General features: G+C 44.0%; 1 protein-coding gene across 4 annotated transcripts in view; it reads left to right on the top strand.

The window, feature by feature from the left end:
• Positions 1-12,399: 12,399 nt before the first annotated feature.
• The window catches only part of LOC147031080 (ATP-binding cassette sub-family G member 4-like), a 49,221-nt gene continuing 40,569 nt past the window's right edge, over positions 12,400-21,051 (top strand). For 3 of the 4 annotated variants that reach the window (XM_085875796.1, XM_085875795.1, XM_085875799.1), the window contains exons 1-3: positions 12,400-12,644; positions 13,097-13,154; positions 13,326-13,473. In XM_085875796.1, the coding sequence (XP_085731922.1) occupies positions 12,584-12,644; positions 13,097-13,154; positions 13,326-13,473 (267 nt within the window). In that variant the 5' untranslated portion in view covers positions 12,400-12,583. Of the gene's footprint in view, positions 12,649-13,096; positions 13,155-13,325; positions 13,474-21,051 lie in introns of all 4 variants that reach the window. The other variant, XM_085875798.1, reaches the window with a different exon arrangement.

The raw sequence follows: 21,051 nt of genomic DNA, 5'->3' as shown, positions 1-21,051 counted from the left end.
CGGCGGCTCTACCTCGCAATTACAGGACTTGAAGTATCTGCTGCTAATGTTTTGGTGCCAGATACCACAGGACACATTCAGGGGTCTTGTAGAGTCCATGCCTCGGTGGGTCGGCACTTTTGGCAGCACACGAAGGCCCAACAGCATAGTAGGTAGGTGGTCAACATGCTTTGGCTCATCAGTGTCTGTATATATATATATATATATATATATATATATATATATATATATATATATATATATATATATATATATATATATATATATATATTTTGTTACGGTTGTGGAAATTCACAGAACACCATTCAGGTATCCCAGAGATCAGTTATGTTGATAAGTGTGTTCAGATAGATTTCCCCACCGATGTCTAAGGGATTTATTTGTGTTACCGGGCTGTAATCTTTGAGTCAGCCATTATTTTTTTGCTATCTTTATTTTGGACCAACCGCTTCACAACAACCACTTCCACCACCAACCGCATCTCAACAACCACAGCCACCTTCTCCACAACTGCCTTCACAACAACCACCTTAACCACAACCACCCAACCACATCACCATCACAACCACCTCAACCACAACCACACCACTATCACAACAACCACAAAACGCCAGCCATTCCACCATCACGACAACCACAACCGCCTTCACCACAACCACAACCGCATTTCCACCTCAGCACATCGTTGCCAGAAGCCTTGCATTCATTAAAGGAAAGCAGACAACGGCCCCCACCCCCCAACGAATAACATCGCCGCCGGCCAATGCAGCAGGAGCCCAACCCTCCAGAAGAATGAAAACGGCCCCGATTCAGTGAGGAAAACGCCCTTGTTCTGGAAGTTTCTTTCGCGCGCCGGGAGGAGAGGGGGGCGGGGCTCCGTGGAAAAGGTCGGAGGCGCTGGAACGCTGGGGAGAATTGAGGCGCTGGAACGCTGAGGAGAGTGTCTGGGAGAGAGAATTGTGGTGGTGGAAGGATTGTGTGGTGCAGGAGAATTGTGGCGCAGAAGAGGGGAAAGAACTGTGAGGGTGGGACGAGCGAGAGGTTAGAAGAAGGAGGACGGAGTTCCGAGGGTCCACCACACGGTCACTTTTCTTCCTTTTCTTTCCGGGGTTTTTTGAGTGAAAGTCTATGGCGCCTTGTTCTTAAGTAAACCTGTTTAATTAATTGTACATAATAAATAGACTGACGGTTGTAGTTCTTTCTCTTGCTCGTGTCCTGCCCCTTACCCCCATTGCATTAATTGCTTTGATTACATACGTACCTGATTGCATACATGACTGCATATGTGTCGTGTGTGTAATAAATGTCCTTGTGTGAATGTTTACCCGTTCGTTGCGTCCTTTCCCTCAATTGAACTGCCATAATTAAGTTCGGAATATAGCTGGTTGTTAATAACCGATAAGAGAATCGGATCTGGCGGGGCTTGGCGATATACACCGCTCAGCAAATCGCAAACGGAGCGAGCTGCTTAGCGGCTCGTTTCCAAGCAGGTCCCGTCGAGGTGTAAATCCCCGGCATTTCTGTCTGCGCGCATAATTAGGTAAATCGACAATTCGGCAATCGGACCCTGTCGCGCGCGTACAGAATAGCTGGCTGATTTTCGGTGTGATTAAAGATACACCCGTAGCTGGATTTCGGCGTTGATCCGAAAGCTGCGACAAGGTTTGCCCGTTCGGTGGGCGAAAGCGGCCGCCATTGGCTCGAAGCGGTCACCCACATGCCGAAGGGCAGGAAACCACAACAAAATATATATATATATATATATATATATATATATATATATATATATATATATATATATATATATATATATATATATATTGTGGTTTTCGGATCTGCATGCATCCAACATATCGTGGTCCCAAGACAGTTGTTCCATTAATATACGTGTAGAATGTAGATCGTCCTTTCTTTTTTTGTCTAGCGGGACTACCGGGGCGTGTGTTGCAAGGATCTCATAGTTAGGTTTGCTTACATCATTTCTTCTTCATCTCATTTCTGACGTCATTCCTATTCTTCTTTTCTGATTATTCCTGATGTAAATCTGAGCCATGTGTGCCCTTCGCTGGGACATGGATCCTCAGAAAAGGACAAGCAGGTATTACGCTAGACACCTCTCCATAGAAAGCACGTTCAACACGACGCCCACGCTGCACGGAACACATACCGAGGAGACGGAAGAAACAGCACCTTAGAAAGGGCGCTCAAACACCACATGAGCATCGACAGCACAGAGCTCCCATCCTCAAGCGAGCCCTCAATCGAGGCCGATAATAGTAAAATGACAACCACGCCACGTTGGGCGGGATGCGAGTGTGCAAGGCGCAAGTGGCGAGTTCCTTTCAACCCATTTCTGGACTAGCTATATCGGCATTCTTTTTTTCCCCTCCATTTCTACATCTGACACATATCTATATCCTTTTCATTCAAAACCTCCATATAATTTTTATATTCGAGCGTTCCCCTCAATATCTGACACATATTGGTGTTGGCCCAGCGCACACGATCACATAATTGGGCGAATACGCACGCTAACCTCGTGGGTCATGGGAATGTGCTCGAAGGCAGACCAGAGCTTAGCACATGACACCTTATTGGACACATCTTACTGTCTGTGCATGGGTTCGCCATAACATCGTAGCTTCGGTCCGCGCTGGCGGCCGCGGATGTTCCCCGCGGACGGCGAACGTCTGCTCACCTCGACGGCCAGCGAAGCTGCGATCGGGCAGAGGCATGTTGTGCAGCTCGGGCCACGTGGCACACACGGAGCGGGCACGTTGGCCAACGCTGGTCGGAGCGCCCGAGCGGGCATGCAGACCGACACTGATCTCTGCTGGTCATCAGGGTATAGCCCGGGGGTTCTTGCAGGGCAATTCATGGCGCGGAGTTCGGTGTGGTCGATTTTTATCATGTTATAAGGTCGGAGCGGGATATTTTTGTGGCGTGGGGTCATCTTTATTGCCGGAAATGGAATGTTGCGGTTTCTGGCCATCGCGGCCAGGCCGCACAGGGGGTCGGAGCCAATCAGAGGGCCCGATTCGGGTGGCGACACAACACTTCGAGGTGGCCCCCCGCCCCGCTCTGTGGGGCCTATAAAGGTCAGAATGGGTGCGTTCTCTCTCTCTGTCCTGACTCTCCCGCTCAAGCTGGACTTCGACTCCACCTTCTGTTGTCATCACCTCGACTCCGCCTTCCGTCGTCATCGCTGGACTCCTCCTCCTCTTCTCCGCCCACACGACGCTGACTCCACCCACCCACATGGTCCCTCCTACCACTCTGTACACTCACTCTGGACTCCACCCTCCAAACTCAAGCCCCTCCTACATGCCCACAGTCTCGACACGAGCTGCCCGAAGCGAGAGACGACATGCCAGCTGTCGGCGGTACCGCACCACGGAGCATTCCCCCAAACGTATTGGTGGTGCGTTCGGGTACAGCGTATCAATTATACAAAGGTACCGAGAGACCGTAGCCTCAACTCCTCTCCTGTCTTGCTCCAATCCCTCTTCATTTGGGTTTTCTGTGTGCGTGTGTGTGTCCTGCCGCCTGTCTATGTAAGTAAGCTTGCAGAAGATCGTTATTATTCTCTTCAGGTTAAGTCAGCTCTGCGTCCGCTTTCATAAGTTACTTGTTTATTGCTGCACCACACCTCTCTTCCATATCTCTGCACAACACACCCCAATAAATCTTGATCGCACCACATACCTTTCCTCACCCATTGTTAATAAATTATTATTAGAAATGTTCCCTGCTCGTTTTTGTCTTTTCCTTCATTGGTCCAGCATGGTCTGAATCCAAGCTTAGCCGGGACTTTATTCCCAACAATCCGTTCCTTTTAGCCTTTTTTAGCCGGTACGTCCTTGACAGTGTCGCTCGGCTGCATCCGATCCGGTAAAGTGATCCAGTTCAGACAAGGCGTACCGAGGCCGTGTTCCCCGGTAATTAAATCACATGCTTATTTTTAGGTAACCGCATTAACTCGACAGAAGACCCAAAGTCACGTTATTGACCGGGACGGAGGTTGAGTTATTGGCGTCCACGGTCGGTTAAGCGACCCGCCGCGTCACAGAATTATCCGTGTGTGACAGCCTACAATTCCAAGGAGTCTGGTGGGAGCCAAGATGGCTTTCCCCCCTAGTGGTCTTCTCACCCGACCCCCAGCCCCCAACAATATAAATCTGTTTCTGTGTGTGTGTGTGTGTGTGTGTGTGTGTGTGTGTGTGTGTGTGTGTGTGTGTGTGTGTGTGTGTGTGTGTGTGTGTGTATGTGTGTGCGCGCGCGCGCTTATATATACATGTCCGTGTGTTTACATATATATATTTGTGTGTGTGTGTGTGTATATGTATATGTTTATACAGGGGACTGCAAAAGTAAGTATACAGTAAGGATTATACCAGTATTATCGTGGAGTATGTGAATGCCGGGGGCAAACAGTTTGAACATTTGAGGGATTAATATGTTTATTATTGATATGTTTATTATTGGTATGTTATTATTGATATGTTTGAATAAGCAATAGAATACGTTTTGTGCGCACGTTTTGTTTTTCATTACTGTATACCTACTTTTGCAGCCCCCTGTATATATAGGGTGCCCCCAAAAAATATACAACTTTTACAATGCTTCGTTTGATCCTTAAAAAGCAGTAATTTTATCACCAATGATTCATTTCTTGTTGCAGAGACCCTGAAGTTTATTTTGATACCAAGCAAGCACCAGAAAAATGCCAAGACTGACCGTACAACAACGGACGAAAATTGTTCAACTTTGGCACCAGACGAAACGTGTCATACAGGTGCAACGTCTTCACTCGAGACATTTCCGTATCCACTTGCGCCATGCACCAAACTTTCGGACAATAAAGTGCACCATCGCAAAGATTACCAATGTGGGAACCATCTGTGACCTTCACGAGAGTCACAGTGGTCGGAAGAGGATAGGTCGTGGTGAAGAAAATGTGGAAATGGTGAAACAGGCGGTCGTTCAGAGTCCAAAAAAATCTATTCGACGACTTTCTGCCGAGAGAAACATTCATAAGAGCACCGTTCAGAGAATCCTTCGCCAAGACATTCATGCCTTTCCATACAAAATATAAACGGAAACGGTGCTTACTGATCAACATAAATGCAAACGACTAGACTTTGCAAATTGGTTCTCAGGAAAGTTGTAGGAAGATGCAGACTTCCTCAAAAAACTTCACATGACGGACGAATGCCATGCTCACTTGTCCGGGGAGGTAAACAAGCAAAACTTTCGGTACTGGGGAACTGAAAATCCTGGTAATGCATCAACTGAACTGGTGCCTCGATCTGTTCTCAAAATCACCATGTGGGTGGCGGTTGGTTGGTATGGGATAATTGGTCCATACTTCTTTGAAGATGACCAGGGCCGCACTTGCACGGTAAACCAGAGGAACTATCGCGAAATGATTCCGGAATTCTATCTGCCTGAGCTACGTACTCAGGCCCGTAGGAGAAACAACCTGATCCAGATGAGAACCCAGTGGTTCCAGCAGGATGGGGCACCGCCCCATACAGCCAGGGAAACGATGCGTTTTCTCAACCAACATTTTGAGGGCCACTTTATCTCCCTCTACGAAGACGTTGAGTGGCCACCGTATTCCCCTGACCTTACTACTTCAGACTTCTTGTGGGGGTATCTCAAGGACAGGATCTATGGAAACACTAGGCCTCAGACTCTTGATCAGCTGAAGGAAAACATCCACCGAGAAATCCAGAACATTCCTCAGGAAACGTTTCCCAAAGTGAAGCCGCTGTCACACCTTGACGATTTAGCCAGCATATGCCGACGTATGAAAAATTTGGCTAAAATGCTGGCACACGTCGAATACGTTATGGGTAAGTTTTGTATATGTTAAGAGCACGCTGGCATACGTCGTAGTACGCCGAGCTCGTCAACAAATTTTAACATGCTTGAAATTTTTCGACGTATGCCAGCGTATGATTCACACGTTTCGCATACGCTGGCCATAAGTTATAGGCACGTTACGCGATCGTTGACACACGTCGACACACGCTACTTGTAAGTTACTCATAAGTCGAAACACGTCGAGGTAATGTTTAGCATCCGTGTTCCAGACTCCATGGTTTTTTTTTTTCTTTTTTTTTTCCTCGGCATGACGGTGATGTTGACACTTCGATTTCTAGTCCGGTTATAATATAATATAATTAATAGGCTGCCGCTCAACGATTTAAATCATAACCGCACTGGAAATCGAAGCGTCAACATCACCGTCATGACGAAGAAAAAAAAAAAAACATGGAGTCTGGAACACTGACGGGTTCCTCCTGTGAAACCCATTTTTATATACCAATTCCCCTAAACGCTGCCAATACGCCATTATACGGAAGCTGTAAGTTAGTAACACGTTCAGTAAGTTCTGTGGTCGTCCGGAAGACGTCAAATACATATACATACATCAATGTGCGTTGGAGATATGTTACAAATAGGTTCAAAGCACGTTACTCATCGGTTCAAAGCACGTTACTCATAGGTTAGAAATAAGTTTCGGGTACGCTAAACATTACCTCGACGTGTTTCGACTTATGAGTAACTTGCAAGTAACGTGCGTCGACGTTTGTCAACGTTCGCGTAACGTGCCTATAACTTATGGGCAGCGTATGCGGAACGTGTGCATCATACGCTGGCATATGTCGTAAAATTTTCAGCATGCTTAAAATTTGTCGACGTACTCAGCGTACTATGACGTATGTCAGCGTGCTCTTAACGTATACAAAACTTACCCATAATGTATTCGACGTGTGCCAGCGTATTCAGCAAATTTTTCATACGTTGGCATACGCTGGCTAAAACGTCAAGGTGTGACAGCGACTTGATGGAGAACATGACAACGCGTTTGCAGGCAGTGATCGGACAATGTCGAGCTTACGTCGAACATGTGATCTCAAAGAAAACGACGATTCTATACCAAAATTTAAATTTTGGTGGCAATTTTGACATTGGTACAATAAACTTCAACCTTTCAGCTTTCTACCCAGCCATATATCTTTTTTTTTAAATATAGGTTATGACCATCCTCTTTGCAGATGAAAAGTTGTATATTTTTTGGGACACCCTGTATATATATATATATATATATATATATATATATATATATATATATATATATATATATATATATATATATATATATATATATATATATATGTGTGTGTGTGTGTGTGTGTTTGTGTTTATATAGAATATATATATATATATATATATATATATATATATATATGTGTGTGTGTGTGTGTGTTTTTTTTTTTAACAGCCCTCACACCTCGCTGTCTCTCTGTCTCTGTCTCTGTCTCTGTCTCTGTCTCTGTCTTTGTCTCTGTCTCTGTCTCTGTCTCTGTCTCTGTCTCTCTCTCTCTCTGTCTCTGTCTCTGTCTCTGTCTCTGTCTCTGTCTCTGTCTCTCTCACTCTCTCACTCTCTCACTCTCTCACTCTCTCACTCTCTCACTCTCTCTCTCTCTCTCTCTCTCTCTCTCTCTCTCTCTCTCTCTCTCTCTCTCTCTCCTCATTCTTCCTTGTCATACACAACTGCTCCTGGACTCTGTGGCTTTTACACCTGAGAAGGTAGAGAAGGTTCTTTCAACACTCAATACTCACAGCAACAGTTCATGTGTGCTAAAAACCTGCTCTGCTGCTCTTTGACAGTCTCTCTTCCCCTTTTACCCCGTCATCTCCACTTGGTGATCTTCCATCTGCTTGGAAATCCACCAAAGTCACTGCATCACGTAAAAAGATATAACTGATCTTCTCAACTACAGACATATCAGCTTATTTTGGGTAAGTCGTTCCCACTGAGAATGTGAAGAACTTGGGGGAGAGAGCATGGAGGGGGAGGGGGGGTGAGAGTGAGAGCGTGCAGAGGGGGGGGGGAGAGAGAGAGAGTGTGGAGGGGGAGAGGGAGAGTGCTGGTGGGGGGGGGTGGAGAGAGCGTGGAGTATGTGTCAGAAGAATGTGTTGAATGCTTGGAACAAGATCACCTGCCTGTAGGGCAGGCTAGTTGCTAGTTGTATATAATTTGTCATTATTGAAATACTTTTTCCTGTTGGTTTTTGAAGTTACCGCTGTTCTCGTTTCTTCATTTTTTGAGTGTCACGACAGAGTGGTTTCGTACATTGCACTTGTGTTCTGGTGGCTGATTCTTCAGAATGTGGGTTGGAATCCTAGCCAGCATTGATGGTTGTTTGTCTTGTTTCTTTGAGCTAGACACTTACCATAACTTGCTGGGGTGCAAGTGGGGACTTCTGAGGGTAGAGATGGTTATTATCATCCCTTACCGGTTTCACTGGAGGGAACTCTAGGTTTGCTTTCCAGCCATTCCAACCGTGGATTTTCAGACTTGTTTTTATCCCATAACGTTTAACATGTTCAACTGAAACTTGGTACATGGCTTTTATTATGACAAGCCGGTAGGCGGCGATGGGTCGCCTAGCAGGACTGTTAGTATTGCGACACTTTGACCGCTGACCTAGTGGAGATAGGTCATTATGTAAATGAGCAAACTTGTACTACTCATCGGGGAGTATTCACATGCAAAAATTTGTTTGGATCGGTTGAGCCGTTTTTTTTGTTTTGCCGGTAGGGGGACTTGAATAGACATTTTGACCGAAAAATGCACTTATTGGCCTTTGACCCCTGAACTAATCGAGATAGGTCATTTATGCAAACGAGCAAAGTTGTAGTACTCATTGCGGTCTATAAGCATGTAAAGTTTCATTCGATTCGGTTCAATCGTCTTGGAGCTAGTGTACTTTGAAGTTTCAGCAGGAATGCTCAATGGCCCTCAGACACCCAAGTTGAGAGGGTTGCCACTTGGAAACTATAAAATATAGAGCAAAATGGATGTCATATAGCGGATCGGGAATCACCTTAAGATTATGCATATCAAATCTCATCCAGTTCCATCTACTGATAACTATTCGGTATCCATTTGAATGAAAAGTACCGAAAATGCGGTTTGAAATCGGAAATCCCCAAAGTTCGAGGAGGTGCTGTGGGTGAACAAAGATCTAAATCGAAAATCCGGCTCGATCGTTTGTGCGCAATGTATTCCAGACGATTAGTGTGAATTTTCATGACCATCCGACCATAACCCAAGGAGGAGTAGCATTTGGTGCGAAGGCGCCTCCAGCTCTCGCATATTATCGATTTTTGCACTAATTGACCTTTGACCCCTGACCTAAGCGAAATCGGTCAATATATCCTGAGGCAAAGTTGTAGTACTCATCGAGTACCATGAACCTGCAAAGTTTCATTCGTATCGATGCACTCACCTGGTTGCTCGGGAGCCTTCAATTTTCGCGCATACTCTAATTGTAGGGGGCGCTGCGGGTAAAGTATTCCATCTATCACAAAAACCGAAATATATTTGATAGAGCATCACTTGTAGATCATTTGTGCCAAATTTCATAACCCTACGTGGGATAATGGCTTTCGGAATTGATTTCGTGTGAACAATACCGATTTTGAAGGTTTGTCGGTTGTTGCTCGGGAACCAAAGCGTCCCTAGCAACCATCACAATTTCCAAACCACTAGGTCATAAGATGTACCTACCACCCGAGTTTGGTCAAAATCCTCCCAGGTTTACTACCAATTATGCTGATGACAAACGAATAGACATCCAAACAAACAGACAGAATTACTGACCATAAGGGTCACCTATTTCGGCGACCCAACAATAACGGTCACCTATTTCGGCAACCCAATAAGTTGCAGAACAAGCTTGAGTTTCAGGGCGTTTCGTCATTTTTTTCACAGTTATGCCCTTTTTGGACTTCGAAAATATCACATCAGTAGGGGACATGCATTGCAATTCTCGCTCTTGTTGTGCTTGATTAGCCGATGAGCACCTCAACACCAGCCGGGACTGGAACTCGCCAGGGAGTTGAAATGATTTCACTGTAAAAGACTTATTTTTATTATTACTAGCAGGGTTCCAAGTGTGCAACAAGTTCTTCTGACGCGTTCCTTCATTTTATTTGAGCAGTGTAAAGGAAACAAACCCCTGCCTTGATCGCTCCTGAAAAAAAACCACCAAAAAACCTGAGTTATGCACATGAAGCAAACACATGCCCACTGCCTATGTGCACAAATACATTGTGGTTGCACAGCTTGAATAATTCCAATCGCAGCGGCCCATAGACTGATACCAGAGGCCTAAAGCCTATACTGTATGTCGTGTCACCTTCACAAGGCCCATGACGTCTGTCGGCTCCATCCTTTCGCTATTTGATGATCCTTATAACATTCACTTAGGTTGTTTTACACTGTACGGAAAACTTACAGGGAAGGCATGGCGATTGTGAATATAACACTTCCAAAGATGTCTTAGGCTTTATAAAATGGTGAACGTTTGATTTTTTTTTTTTTCAGGTTGCAATTGTGGTGGTGTCAGGCCAGCTGTCCAACCGATAGGAAAAAGCAGTCATACATACATACATACATACATACATACATACATACATACATACAAACACCTGCTCCATTACATATAGATTTTTATTATTATTATTATCTCACCTGGACTTTAGTCTGGTGAGCTTTTGCGAGTGAGTGAGTGTCAGTCAGTCAGTCAGTCAGTCAGTCAGTCAGTCCAAACGTAAACACTTCAGTCATTATCGCTTGAACCAAACACACAATTTTGAGGAAACTTGGCCACAAGTTTCATATCTGATGCCTAATGAAGGTGTATCGACCAAATCAAAATGTGCGCTTGTCAAGGAGGTCTACAGGAGGGGTTTTGACCCCCCAAAATAGGTACTTGCTCTCTTCTCTGAAACTACACACACAATTTTAATGAAACTTGAACACAACCTCCATCACCCGTGACATACCAAAGTGTATCAACTGCATCCAAGAAAGAGGAATGTGGGTGGTTGACCCCCTAAAATAGGTATTTGCTCTCTTTTCTAAAACTACACACACAATTTCAATGAAACCTGACCCCAACCTTCATCACCCACGATGTACCAAAGTTTGTTCATGACATTAAAATATATATTGGGGTCTAAGGGGGTCTAAGGCAGGGGGTTTGAGTGACTGTTGCTCCTGATCCAGGTGAGCTTCAGTACATGCGATCCTATTTTTACGACTTCCACCCAATCCCTCCGAATCAAAGGATGTGTGCATGCTACCATAGATAAGTTAATCTGAGTCCGATGAACAGTTGTCACTGGCTTATAGCATCTTGTTGTGCTTAACACGGCTGCACTTTTCTATAGATCCTTGGCACCAACACCCGGCATGGCATGGAACTTTCTTCCTGACACAGAAACGGTTCTTCTTGCATCCCTTAGTGCAGTGACATGATATTGTCTTTGTCATCTGCTCCGGCCATTGGAACGATCTTGTCATCCTGCAGAGTCGAACCATCGTTCTCAAAGTGTGGGATTTGGGGCTTGGAGATATGTGCAGACGTGTCTCCTCTTGTGTCCAGAATTGCTCCTCACAGACGCTGAAGAAATGCATTCTGTTAATGGGAGCAGCTTCAACAGGGTTCATAATGTTATTCAGGAACTAATAAACTCTTAGTTGACGGATATCAACCCCTGATAAGTCGTCATCCTTGTTTGTCTACACATCCAGTAAGAGCTTCTTAGCCTGATCGATGGCATCTGCTGTAATTTGACAAGAATGACATTCTCTTGCAAACCCATCCATTGCAAGCATATCAATATTCTTACTACTGCTTCTGCAAGCATTTAATTTTTCCCAGTGAAATATGGATAGCTGATTGTATCCCTTCCACTCAAGCCGTGAATAAAGGGCAATGCATGGCATTGTGAAGGGCCAAATGTACAGTAGCTGCAATCTCATGGATTGGTGGATAGTTCCCTGGTGAAGTCCTAACCCAGAACTCAGGAAGATGGTCCAAGAGTGTGGCGGCGTAGTACACATCCACGACAATGATGTCTGTGTCATTATCATGGACAATTACTCGTTCGACACCATTATTGTGGACACTATAAACAGCGTGGACTGGTAGGATGTCTTGGAGGTACACACACTCGCCTTGAAGCTCTCTCGCCTGGGTTCGAATTCCGACCCAGGTAAAAAAAGATAGGGCGATTCATCAATGCGTGTGTGTGTCTTCAACATCTTCCTCCGTGCCTGAATTACATCGTGAGCAATTCCAATTTAATTAAATGATTGACCGATGAAATAATTAACTGCACATTTCATTTGTACAATTCCACAACTTTGACCTTCAAATGCCCACATGGAAAACAATCTTACGGAAAACGACCGCAAGACTCGATATTTATACATGATGTGATGTTTGGCATTAACTATCGTAGCTTAAAAACCTGCAAACAAATAAATACATCATTTTGTGCGACCCCCTGTGCGATCCGAAAGAAAATGAGATGCGATGAAGGGAGTAGGGAGCGGTGGGCGAGCGGGAGAAGGGGATACAAAGAGAGAGAGAGATAGATAAATAGATTAGAGATAGATAGATAGATGGTAGTAGGGGAGAGAGATCCAGAGACAGATAGACAGATACACAGAGACACAGACAGCAGTGAGAGGAAGACAGAGGGAGTGTGAATGCGTTTTGGCCTTGTTACATCCTGCACTCCTGCGCTCTCACTCCCTTTCCGCAGGGCTGGTTTGTGCGTTTTACTCCTCTCTCTCTCTCTCACTCTCTCTCGTATCCACGTTTGCTCCATCATATTATGCATGTTGATGCATGCCTTGTCGAGTTGCTTTGCCGGTAAACATGATGATGACCAGACGATATATCTAGCGAGCACACTTGAATACATCCGATGAGCTATTTGGGCCTGGATTGTGCATTTCGTGAATGATTAATTAATTAATTAATTTATTTATTTTTGTGACCTATTTTCTATTTGTGACCTATCTGTGAACTGCCTGAAAAAAATAGCTCATTTAACGCATTTGGTTATTGATGACAGCTATCATTTAGATTTGTCATGTTTGGGAAATGAACAATATGGTCTCATTTAAATAAATAAATATAATGCTGCATCATTTAAATAATAAACAAATGGAGAAACATTTATCGATGTAGCTCGTGTGGATCAACCATCTTCTCAGGAACTTGGACCGTGTTGAAGAGGTTTCCAAAAGCTGCTGTCCAAGACTGGTTGTTGATGTAAGCTTTTGCAATCCCACGTTTGACGTTTGCTCTTAAAATAATCACCATTGTTTTCATCTCTTTATCCTCTATCATCGCATAACTATCGTTTTATTATTTCTCATCCTGCTCCCTTTTCCCCCTTATTTGTTTATTCTTACTCACCTGGTATTTCAACATATCCCCCAGCTCGCACGAGACATTCAACTGGGGCTCACATCACGACCCCATTCCCACCATACAGTTGCCAATGGCAACTGGGCTGGACATCCCAGAGCTCCTGGTCACAAATGGGGGAGCGGACAATCCATCACTCCTTCTTGTACCCCCATTAAAGGTAACGATCACAAGGAAGGAGCAGTGGTGAGGGGTTGGGGAATGAAGATGGTATACCCTGTCATCGTGCATTGAAGTTGTTCGTTCGTACGCATCATTGGCTGAGGGCATGGCTGTGCCGCTGATGCAGTGCCCTCTGCTGGTTCGGGCAGGAATTTGGCCATGGTGCCAGCGATAGCTCGCCTGCTCTTTAGGACTCTCGTTTAACGTCCATCCTAGGGACGACGTATTTTTGAATCACCTTACCTGTGAAACACCAGCATGACAGTTTATAGCTGGGTCGGGATTCAAACCCAGGCTAAACAGCTTATAGGTGTGTGTGTGTGTGTGTGTGTGTGTGTGTGTGTGTGTGTGTGTGTGTGTGTGTGTGTGTGTGTGTGTGTGTGTGTGTGTGTGTGTGTGTGTGTGTGTGTACCTCTAAGTCTAAGCCATCCTGCTAGCCTCCATGTTAATATTATTAAGCCACCGAAAAGTAGCCTACTCTACTATTATCACGATGCCATTATCACTGGATGGAATTGACAGATTAATTTGTGATTATAATAAAAACAAGTGGTGCCAGGCACAACAAATCCCGCCCATTTAAGGCATAAAGTTATTTTGGGGATCAAATTTAAATTTGATACATCCTTAACCTGAATGTTGATTATAAGGAATAGAATAAGGAATATTTTAGTCTTAGTTTGAAGTCAATTAATCCATTTTTGACGAAGTTATGAGCGAAAAAGATTTTGACCTTTTCGTGACCTGACCTTGACCTTTGGCCTAATTGGACCCAAAAGTTAATGGGGTCGTCCAAGGTTAATTACCCACCTGTGGATACAATTTGACAGTGTTTGAGCCAGCCGTTTTCCCGTAAAGTTGTATTTTCGTAACCATGTTTTAGTTTTAATGGAAAATTTGTAATTTTGACCGATGACCATGACCCCCAAAACTTCGGACCCTACCGATCTTCACAAATATGCATTTTTCACTATAGGAATGGGTAGGATTATAAGTGACAAATAGAATAAGGTTCACTATAAGCTTAGTTTGAAGTAAATCAGATCATTTTTGACGAAGTTATGAGCGAAAAACGATTTTGATCTTTTTGTGACCTTGACCTTGACCTTTGATCCAATTGGACCCAAAAGTTAATGGGGTCGTCCAAAGTTCATTGCCCACATGTGGATTAAATTTGATAGTGTTTGCTAAAGCCATTTTGCCATAAAGTTGCGAACAGACAGACAAACAAACCGGACGATGACAATATCCCACTCCCTCCCTCGGGGAGCGGGCGAGATAAAAATTATGATTTTTCAAACTTGCATGACATAGAGGTTGAAGTTAGGATTGGAGAAAGACATATCAACAATCTCAGGTTATGCTGACAATATCACTCTGTTGGCAAAAAGTAAAGAGGACGTGATGAAACTGATGCAGAAAGTGAAGAAGGAAATAATGGGGCGGCATAGCTGAAAATTTCCAACAATTATGCATTTAGTGATACAAGCATCAAATTTGTGAGAGATAGCCCAATATATTCTCAACAGGTCTGGATATCGAGGCATCGTTGATTCGACTCTTAACGGCCGTGGCAGCCATTTTACAAAAATGGCGACAGCACGATGGAGTTACTTTGTGGAATTGATCAAGTAAGAGGAAGTTGGTGGTCTTAGTGGGGTTAATGATAACCATTTTTAGTGATAGATATTTAAAAACCGCACATTAACGTAGTTTTATTGAAATCTATTGACATTTGCATGAGACTGTTTTGTTGTGAAATGTCGATGGCAAACACAGGCTCCAACAAAATCGTTAACTTTAACTTTGAATCAAACTCTGAATACTCCAACATTGTCACAGTCGATGTTTCAACCATGTGTCACGGGATACCAGAGTGTCAGTGCTGAGAGCACTCACACACACATGGCCGTGCATGGAAGTGCAGCCTTTTTGCAACTGCATCACTTCACATATTCCTTCATCTGTGCTCCAAGCCCAGCTGCCATTTTGTGGGATGCCAAGTACCGGAAGCTCTTTCCAGTTCTGAATGCCAGCCACAGTTCATCTCCTGGTTGCAGCACCTGTGCCACAGACGTGGCCAACATCACGATGTCTGTCAACCGTCCAGATCAGGACTTGCGGCGGCCATGCTGTGCAGCATGTGAGGCGTGCAGCAACATGCGACTGGCAGCTTCTTCATGGCTGCATAGAGCGAGTGATGCCAGATCCTCCAGTGGCGGCTTGCTGAGAACTCCATCTCCATCAGTGATGACAAGCTGTTTGTCCTCCTTGAGGGCAGCTTCTGACAGGAACCTTAACAGTTCTGTCTTGTTGCAGTCCATGCTGAGGAAGCTCTGCCAATGTTCTGGTATGGCTGCTGCAGCTAAAACATGTCTGTTCACTCCTTTCCCATGTTTTGTTTATGCTATTTCCTTCAGCGAATCCTTAGTGTCGGTGTCCCGCACTCGGTTTTGGAGTTATGGAAGAGAAACACTGACACACACACACACACACACACACACACACACACACACACACACACACACACACACAGATATTTATTCGTGTATATTGGGTGGGCGCTAGACTCCCCTTATTCTCAGGTTTTCCATCTGTCTGTATGTCTGTCTGTTTGTTTGGACGTAATGGACAGCTCTGGAGGCCAGAGGAGTCAACCGATTTTGATGAAACTTGACTGGTAGATTCATACCAGGATCTAGTTCTTGGTTTGTCAAACCCGGGGGCGCAACCCCAAGTGGGGTCGCCGAGCAAATTTCGTGGGGTCGCGGGTGTCTGCTTGCAGCGAAAAAAAATTCTATTTTCGATCGGTGTTCACTTTTACGGGATGTAATATAAACGGTTCGTTCAAAGTATGGGAACCGGCGCAACATGATGCTTGGAATGGGATCCAGCCGATGCGCGGGCTCGCTGAAGGGCGGATCATTTTGGTGGGAAATTAGTGGTTTGATCCACGGCCTCTCAGACTCAGACTCTGACTCTATAATTAACGTCTATTCATGTCTCCACGTACGACTCGAGACCTTATTTGTGATGGCAGCACCAGCCACCAGCAAATCTCGAGAACGTTCTTACCAGGATAAATTTCTGGACCTGGAATTTTACTACGTGGTGGATAAAAGTGGAGCACAGAGGCCTCAGTGTGTGATTTCTTTCGAAGTGCTTTCTACAGAGTCTATGAAACAAAATAAGTTGCAGAGGCATTTGACTACAAAACATGTACCTTATCAGGATAAGGAGAGAGCGTTCTTTGAGAGGAAACTTCTTGCACTCAAGAATACACGTCTTGACAGAGAGAGTACATGCCGTCAGACCAATTCTCGGGCATTAGAGGCCTCGTATCGAGTGTCGCTCCATGTTGCCAAGACTAAAAAGTCTCACTCCATTGCGGAAGAACTCGTGCTGCCATGTGCAAAGGACAATGGTATCTCTGATGGTTGGGGAGGAAGCGGCGAAGAAACTGGCAGTTATACCCCTCTCTGACAACACCATCCAACGCAGAATTGAAGATATGAGTCTGGATGTAACGGCTCAAGTCGTAACGAAAATCAAGGAATCGCCGTGGCATGCCATACAGTTGGACGAGTCCACTGATATCGCATCGTACGCGCAACTCATCGTCTGGGTCCGCTTCATCAAGGCTGATAACTTTGTCGATGAGCCTCTGCTCATCAAACCATTGGAGGCCACCACCAAAGGCGAGGACATTTTGGGGAAAGTAGAGCAGTTTTATCGTGACCATGATCTGGACTTCGGAAAGTTGCTCGGTTCTACAACAGACGGCGCACCAGCAATGTTGGGAGTGCGTTCTGGATTCAAGGCTAAATTGCTTGAGGTGGCTCCTCAGACCTCCATGGTACACTGCATGATTCACCGAGAAGCGCTCGCCTCTCGTACTTTGCCAGAAACCTTGCAGAGCGTGCTCTCAGAAGTCGTAAAAATGGTGAATCACATCAAATCGAGCTCCCTCAACACTAGGTTATTCAGCCTATTCTGCCAGGAGATGGACGCCAACCATAAGAATTTACTATTCTACACTCAAGTCAGATGGTTATCTCGAGGAAACCTTCTTCTGTGCGTTTACGAGCTCAAAGATGAACTGAAGGAGTTCCTACGCACACAAGGGAAAACGGCATGGGTAGCGTTGCTTGAGTCGGACTCTTGGCTGTCAGAACTGTGCTATCTCATTGACATCTTTGAACGTCTCAATGTCCTCAACCGCTCCCTCCAAGGCAAAGACGCCAACCTCATGATTTTTCACGACAAAATGAGCGGATTTCTGGTCACTCTAAAATTACTGGCAGACAAAGCAGCTGTTAAGCGCTTCAGCCTTTTCCCCCATCTAGTGGAGCATCTAACGACCTGCCAGTACGATGATACTGAGCTCGACAGTCTTTCTGGGGAGGTAGCACGTCACCTTCAGTTGCTCATTGAACAGTTCGAGCACTATTTCCCTGAGCTGGATGTGCAGTCCTTTTCTGTGGTTCGGGACCCGTTCACGGCTCCACTGGACTCAATTGCTGATGAAGATGATACAGCATAGGAAGAGCTTGTACAGCTCCAGCAGGATTCAGGAGCGCAGGCTCTTGCGTGGACGAATTAGTTGTCGACATTCTGGTGCAAAATGCTGCCGCCGTACCCGACCCTGTCACAGCGCGCCATTAAGGTTCTCATGCCATATCCTTCATCATACTTTTGTGAGCAATCGTTCTCCACCATGGTGGTGATTAAAACAAAGTACAGAAATCGCCTAGAAATGGAGCATGATATGATCCTGGCATTGTCATCTACTTCTCCACGAATAGAGAAGTTGGTTTCTGAAAAATAGGCTCATCCTTCTCACTGATATATCTAAATGTCATTTGGACTAAACTTCTGAAACATTCAACTGTACTATTTGGATACTGTCGGCTATTCTCCGTTTACTCGTCTATGAAAACATGACGATGGTGAATAAAGTAAACAGTAAATGTTCTTGTGTCATATGAAATCTTATCTTATATATTATGAATTAGGTTTTGAATCTTTTGGTCGCGCGATGTAGAAAGTTTCTGAAATTGGGTCGCCACTAAAAAAAAGTTTGAAAACCACTGATCTAGTTGTATGCTTTTGAGCACCGTTGCTATGCATGCCACCGTTGCCTCGCAATGGGACTTTGAAACTTTTGAAAAAATCCGAAAAAAATCGATAATCAAAAATCGGCTTCCACGCTTTTATGCGCACTATAATGAACCTCTTTGTCAAAAAATTTCAGCCCGATCCGTCAAAAACTGTATGACTAGTATGCAATTATATTAGTCCGGGGGCCTGGAGGACCCACCAGCCAGTACGATGACCCCCCTCAGCATTCATTGGGACGACTATTTTCTTACTTATTATGTAGCTGGTGAAATTTTAAAACATGTACCCAAAGAATAAAGTGTCACGATCAACGTTTTTTGGGGGAAAAACAATACCGGCTTTAAAACTGTAGAAATTGCATCAGATATGGGGGTGGGAAATTGGAAAATGAAAACGTGTCACTTTTTCCCCTCCAGGGTGTCTTCTTTGTCAATATTTTAAATGAACAAGTTGATTTACTCATAATTTCAGCCTCGAGAAGAGATTTATCAGCTTAAGATACATTTTTAACTGATAATCGACCACAATTAAACCGATTATTGAAATCACCCACATGTTGCATTCTATAAGAGAAAAATGATAGTTTTTATTTTTAAATAGTGAGAGTTCCCTGTGATTTAATGATGCATTATGCACCCTCCACCCGGTTTGAACAATTCACTTTACTGACACCAGGTGGCAGATTATATTGAGGGAATAGATGTCTCATTATTTTCTGCACTGGCGACTTGGAGTGCTGCAGATTAAGTTTCAAGATTCAAACATGTCAGTTGAACAAAAATGATTTCTGGTTGTAAATGCCTAAATATTCAGGTGAATGAGCAGATATAAGCAATGTTGGTTGTTGCTTCATCACAATAAAGTGGAGTGCTCTGCTTCGGAAGATAGATAATTACCTTGAAGCTTTTAACTTTACGACAATTCTGTTGAATTCATGTGATCTTCAAATTCACTTATCACCCAGTTTCATCATACATACTAAATTTGTTTTGTATGTTCTATTTTAGAAACTATGCAACTATGAACACGCAATACAGAAGATACAATAAGGCTGGGAGTTATTTTTTTTAATGTTTTAGATTTTTTTTTTCAGGCAATAAAGGAAGAAGGGAGGGAGGCTAAAAAACAAAAACAAAAATAAAATTAAGCTCCATGAGTGTATTCTTACTAAATTTATTACAATCTTGGAAAATATGTGGTGTTTTCCACATCCTCCGGTGTTCTGGGAGTGTTTTGATCGTACTGAAATTAAAGCATAGGCAAAAACACTATGAACTGTGATGGAGAGTCAAAGCAAAATATATTTTGTAATCACAAGAGGAAAATTTAATTTTTTTTGGCAAGGAGGCACTTAAAATCAAGAAGGCGAAAAATCTAAAACTACAAAATAAAAACTCCCAGCCGAAGCAAGCAAAGAAGAATTGTGTCGTGATTACAGGCCTGTCGGTTATCTGAAGCAGAACATTTGATTCATCACAATCACTTTTCTTTTTCTTTCAGCCCGTAACGTATAGTAATGTTTTTGTTTGCTTGGTCCTTTTACTTAGAATCACGTGCACGTTTCATGATGTGTGGTGTTAATTTCCTTGTTACCCTAACCCTTATTAACATTACAAATCTCTCTAAACACGACACAGAGCAAATGTATGAGGCGACGCTGGTGCGACATGCATTAACCGGTTGTGATTCAGTCAGCTCTTTCAGGGGTATTGGAAAGTTTTTTTACCTCTCAAGTTGTTACTGAAATCTCCTGCACACTGTGATGTCCTGAAGCATTTGGGAGATGACTGGAATGTTGATGATGATCTTCTGATCGGGTGTGAAAAGTTCACCTGTGCACTGTATGGGAAATCCAAATCGGAGAGCATAGATGAAGTGCGACACTTGATGCTCAAGTCAAAGTGTGATGGGGATATTTCAGTTGACGGTCCAACATGCAGTACCATTGACCTGGTGAGATTGCCTCCGAGTAGGGCATGCTTGAGAGAACATGTTGCTCGAGCAAATTATCAGACAAGAAAATGGAAAATGGCAAATGTTGCCATATGTGAAATCCCCAAACCCAAGGAAGAACATGGATGGAAAGAGGATGGAGAACCACTCTGGTGTGCAGATGACATGATCTTACCACAAAAACTAATTGATGTGCTGGAGAGAGATGCAACAGAACTGGAGGAATCTGAAGATGAAACAGGAGAACAGGAATATGCTGCAGGTGGTGATACTGACAGCTCCTCTGATGAGGACTAAAACAGTAAAAGTGTAATTTATGATAATGGAGTACTGGGACTTTATATTTTACTGTGGGTATGCAGGGAAAGGACATTATTAGCAGATTGGATTGTGTAAACAAGTGTTATCTTCGGCGTTCGAGATTCCCTATGATATTTGTTCCTTGTGAAACGAAAATTATAAACAGGTGCTTATAAATCCCTTCTAAAGGCTGAAATTATAA

Source organism: Eptatretus burgeri, chromosome 3 (genome assembly GCF_056783735.1).
Source record: "Eptatretus burgeri isolate ZD-2024b chromosome 3, Ebu_testis_v1, whole genome shotgun sequence".
Classification (NCBI taxonomy): Eukaryota; Metazoa; Chordata; class Myxini; order Myxiniformes; family Myxinidae; genus Eptatretus; species Eptatretus burgeri.
The sequence above is the reverse complement of the archived record's forward strand: the minus strand, read 5'-3'. Positions and strand labels throughout refer to the sequence as shown.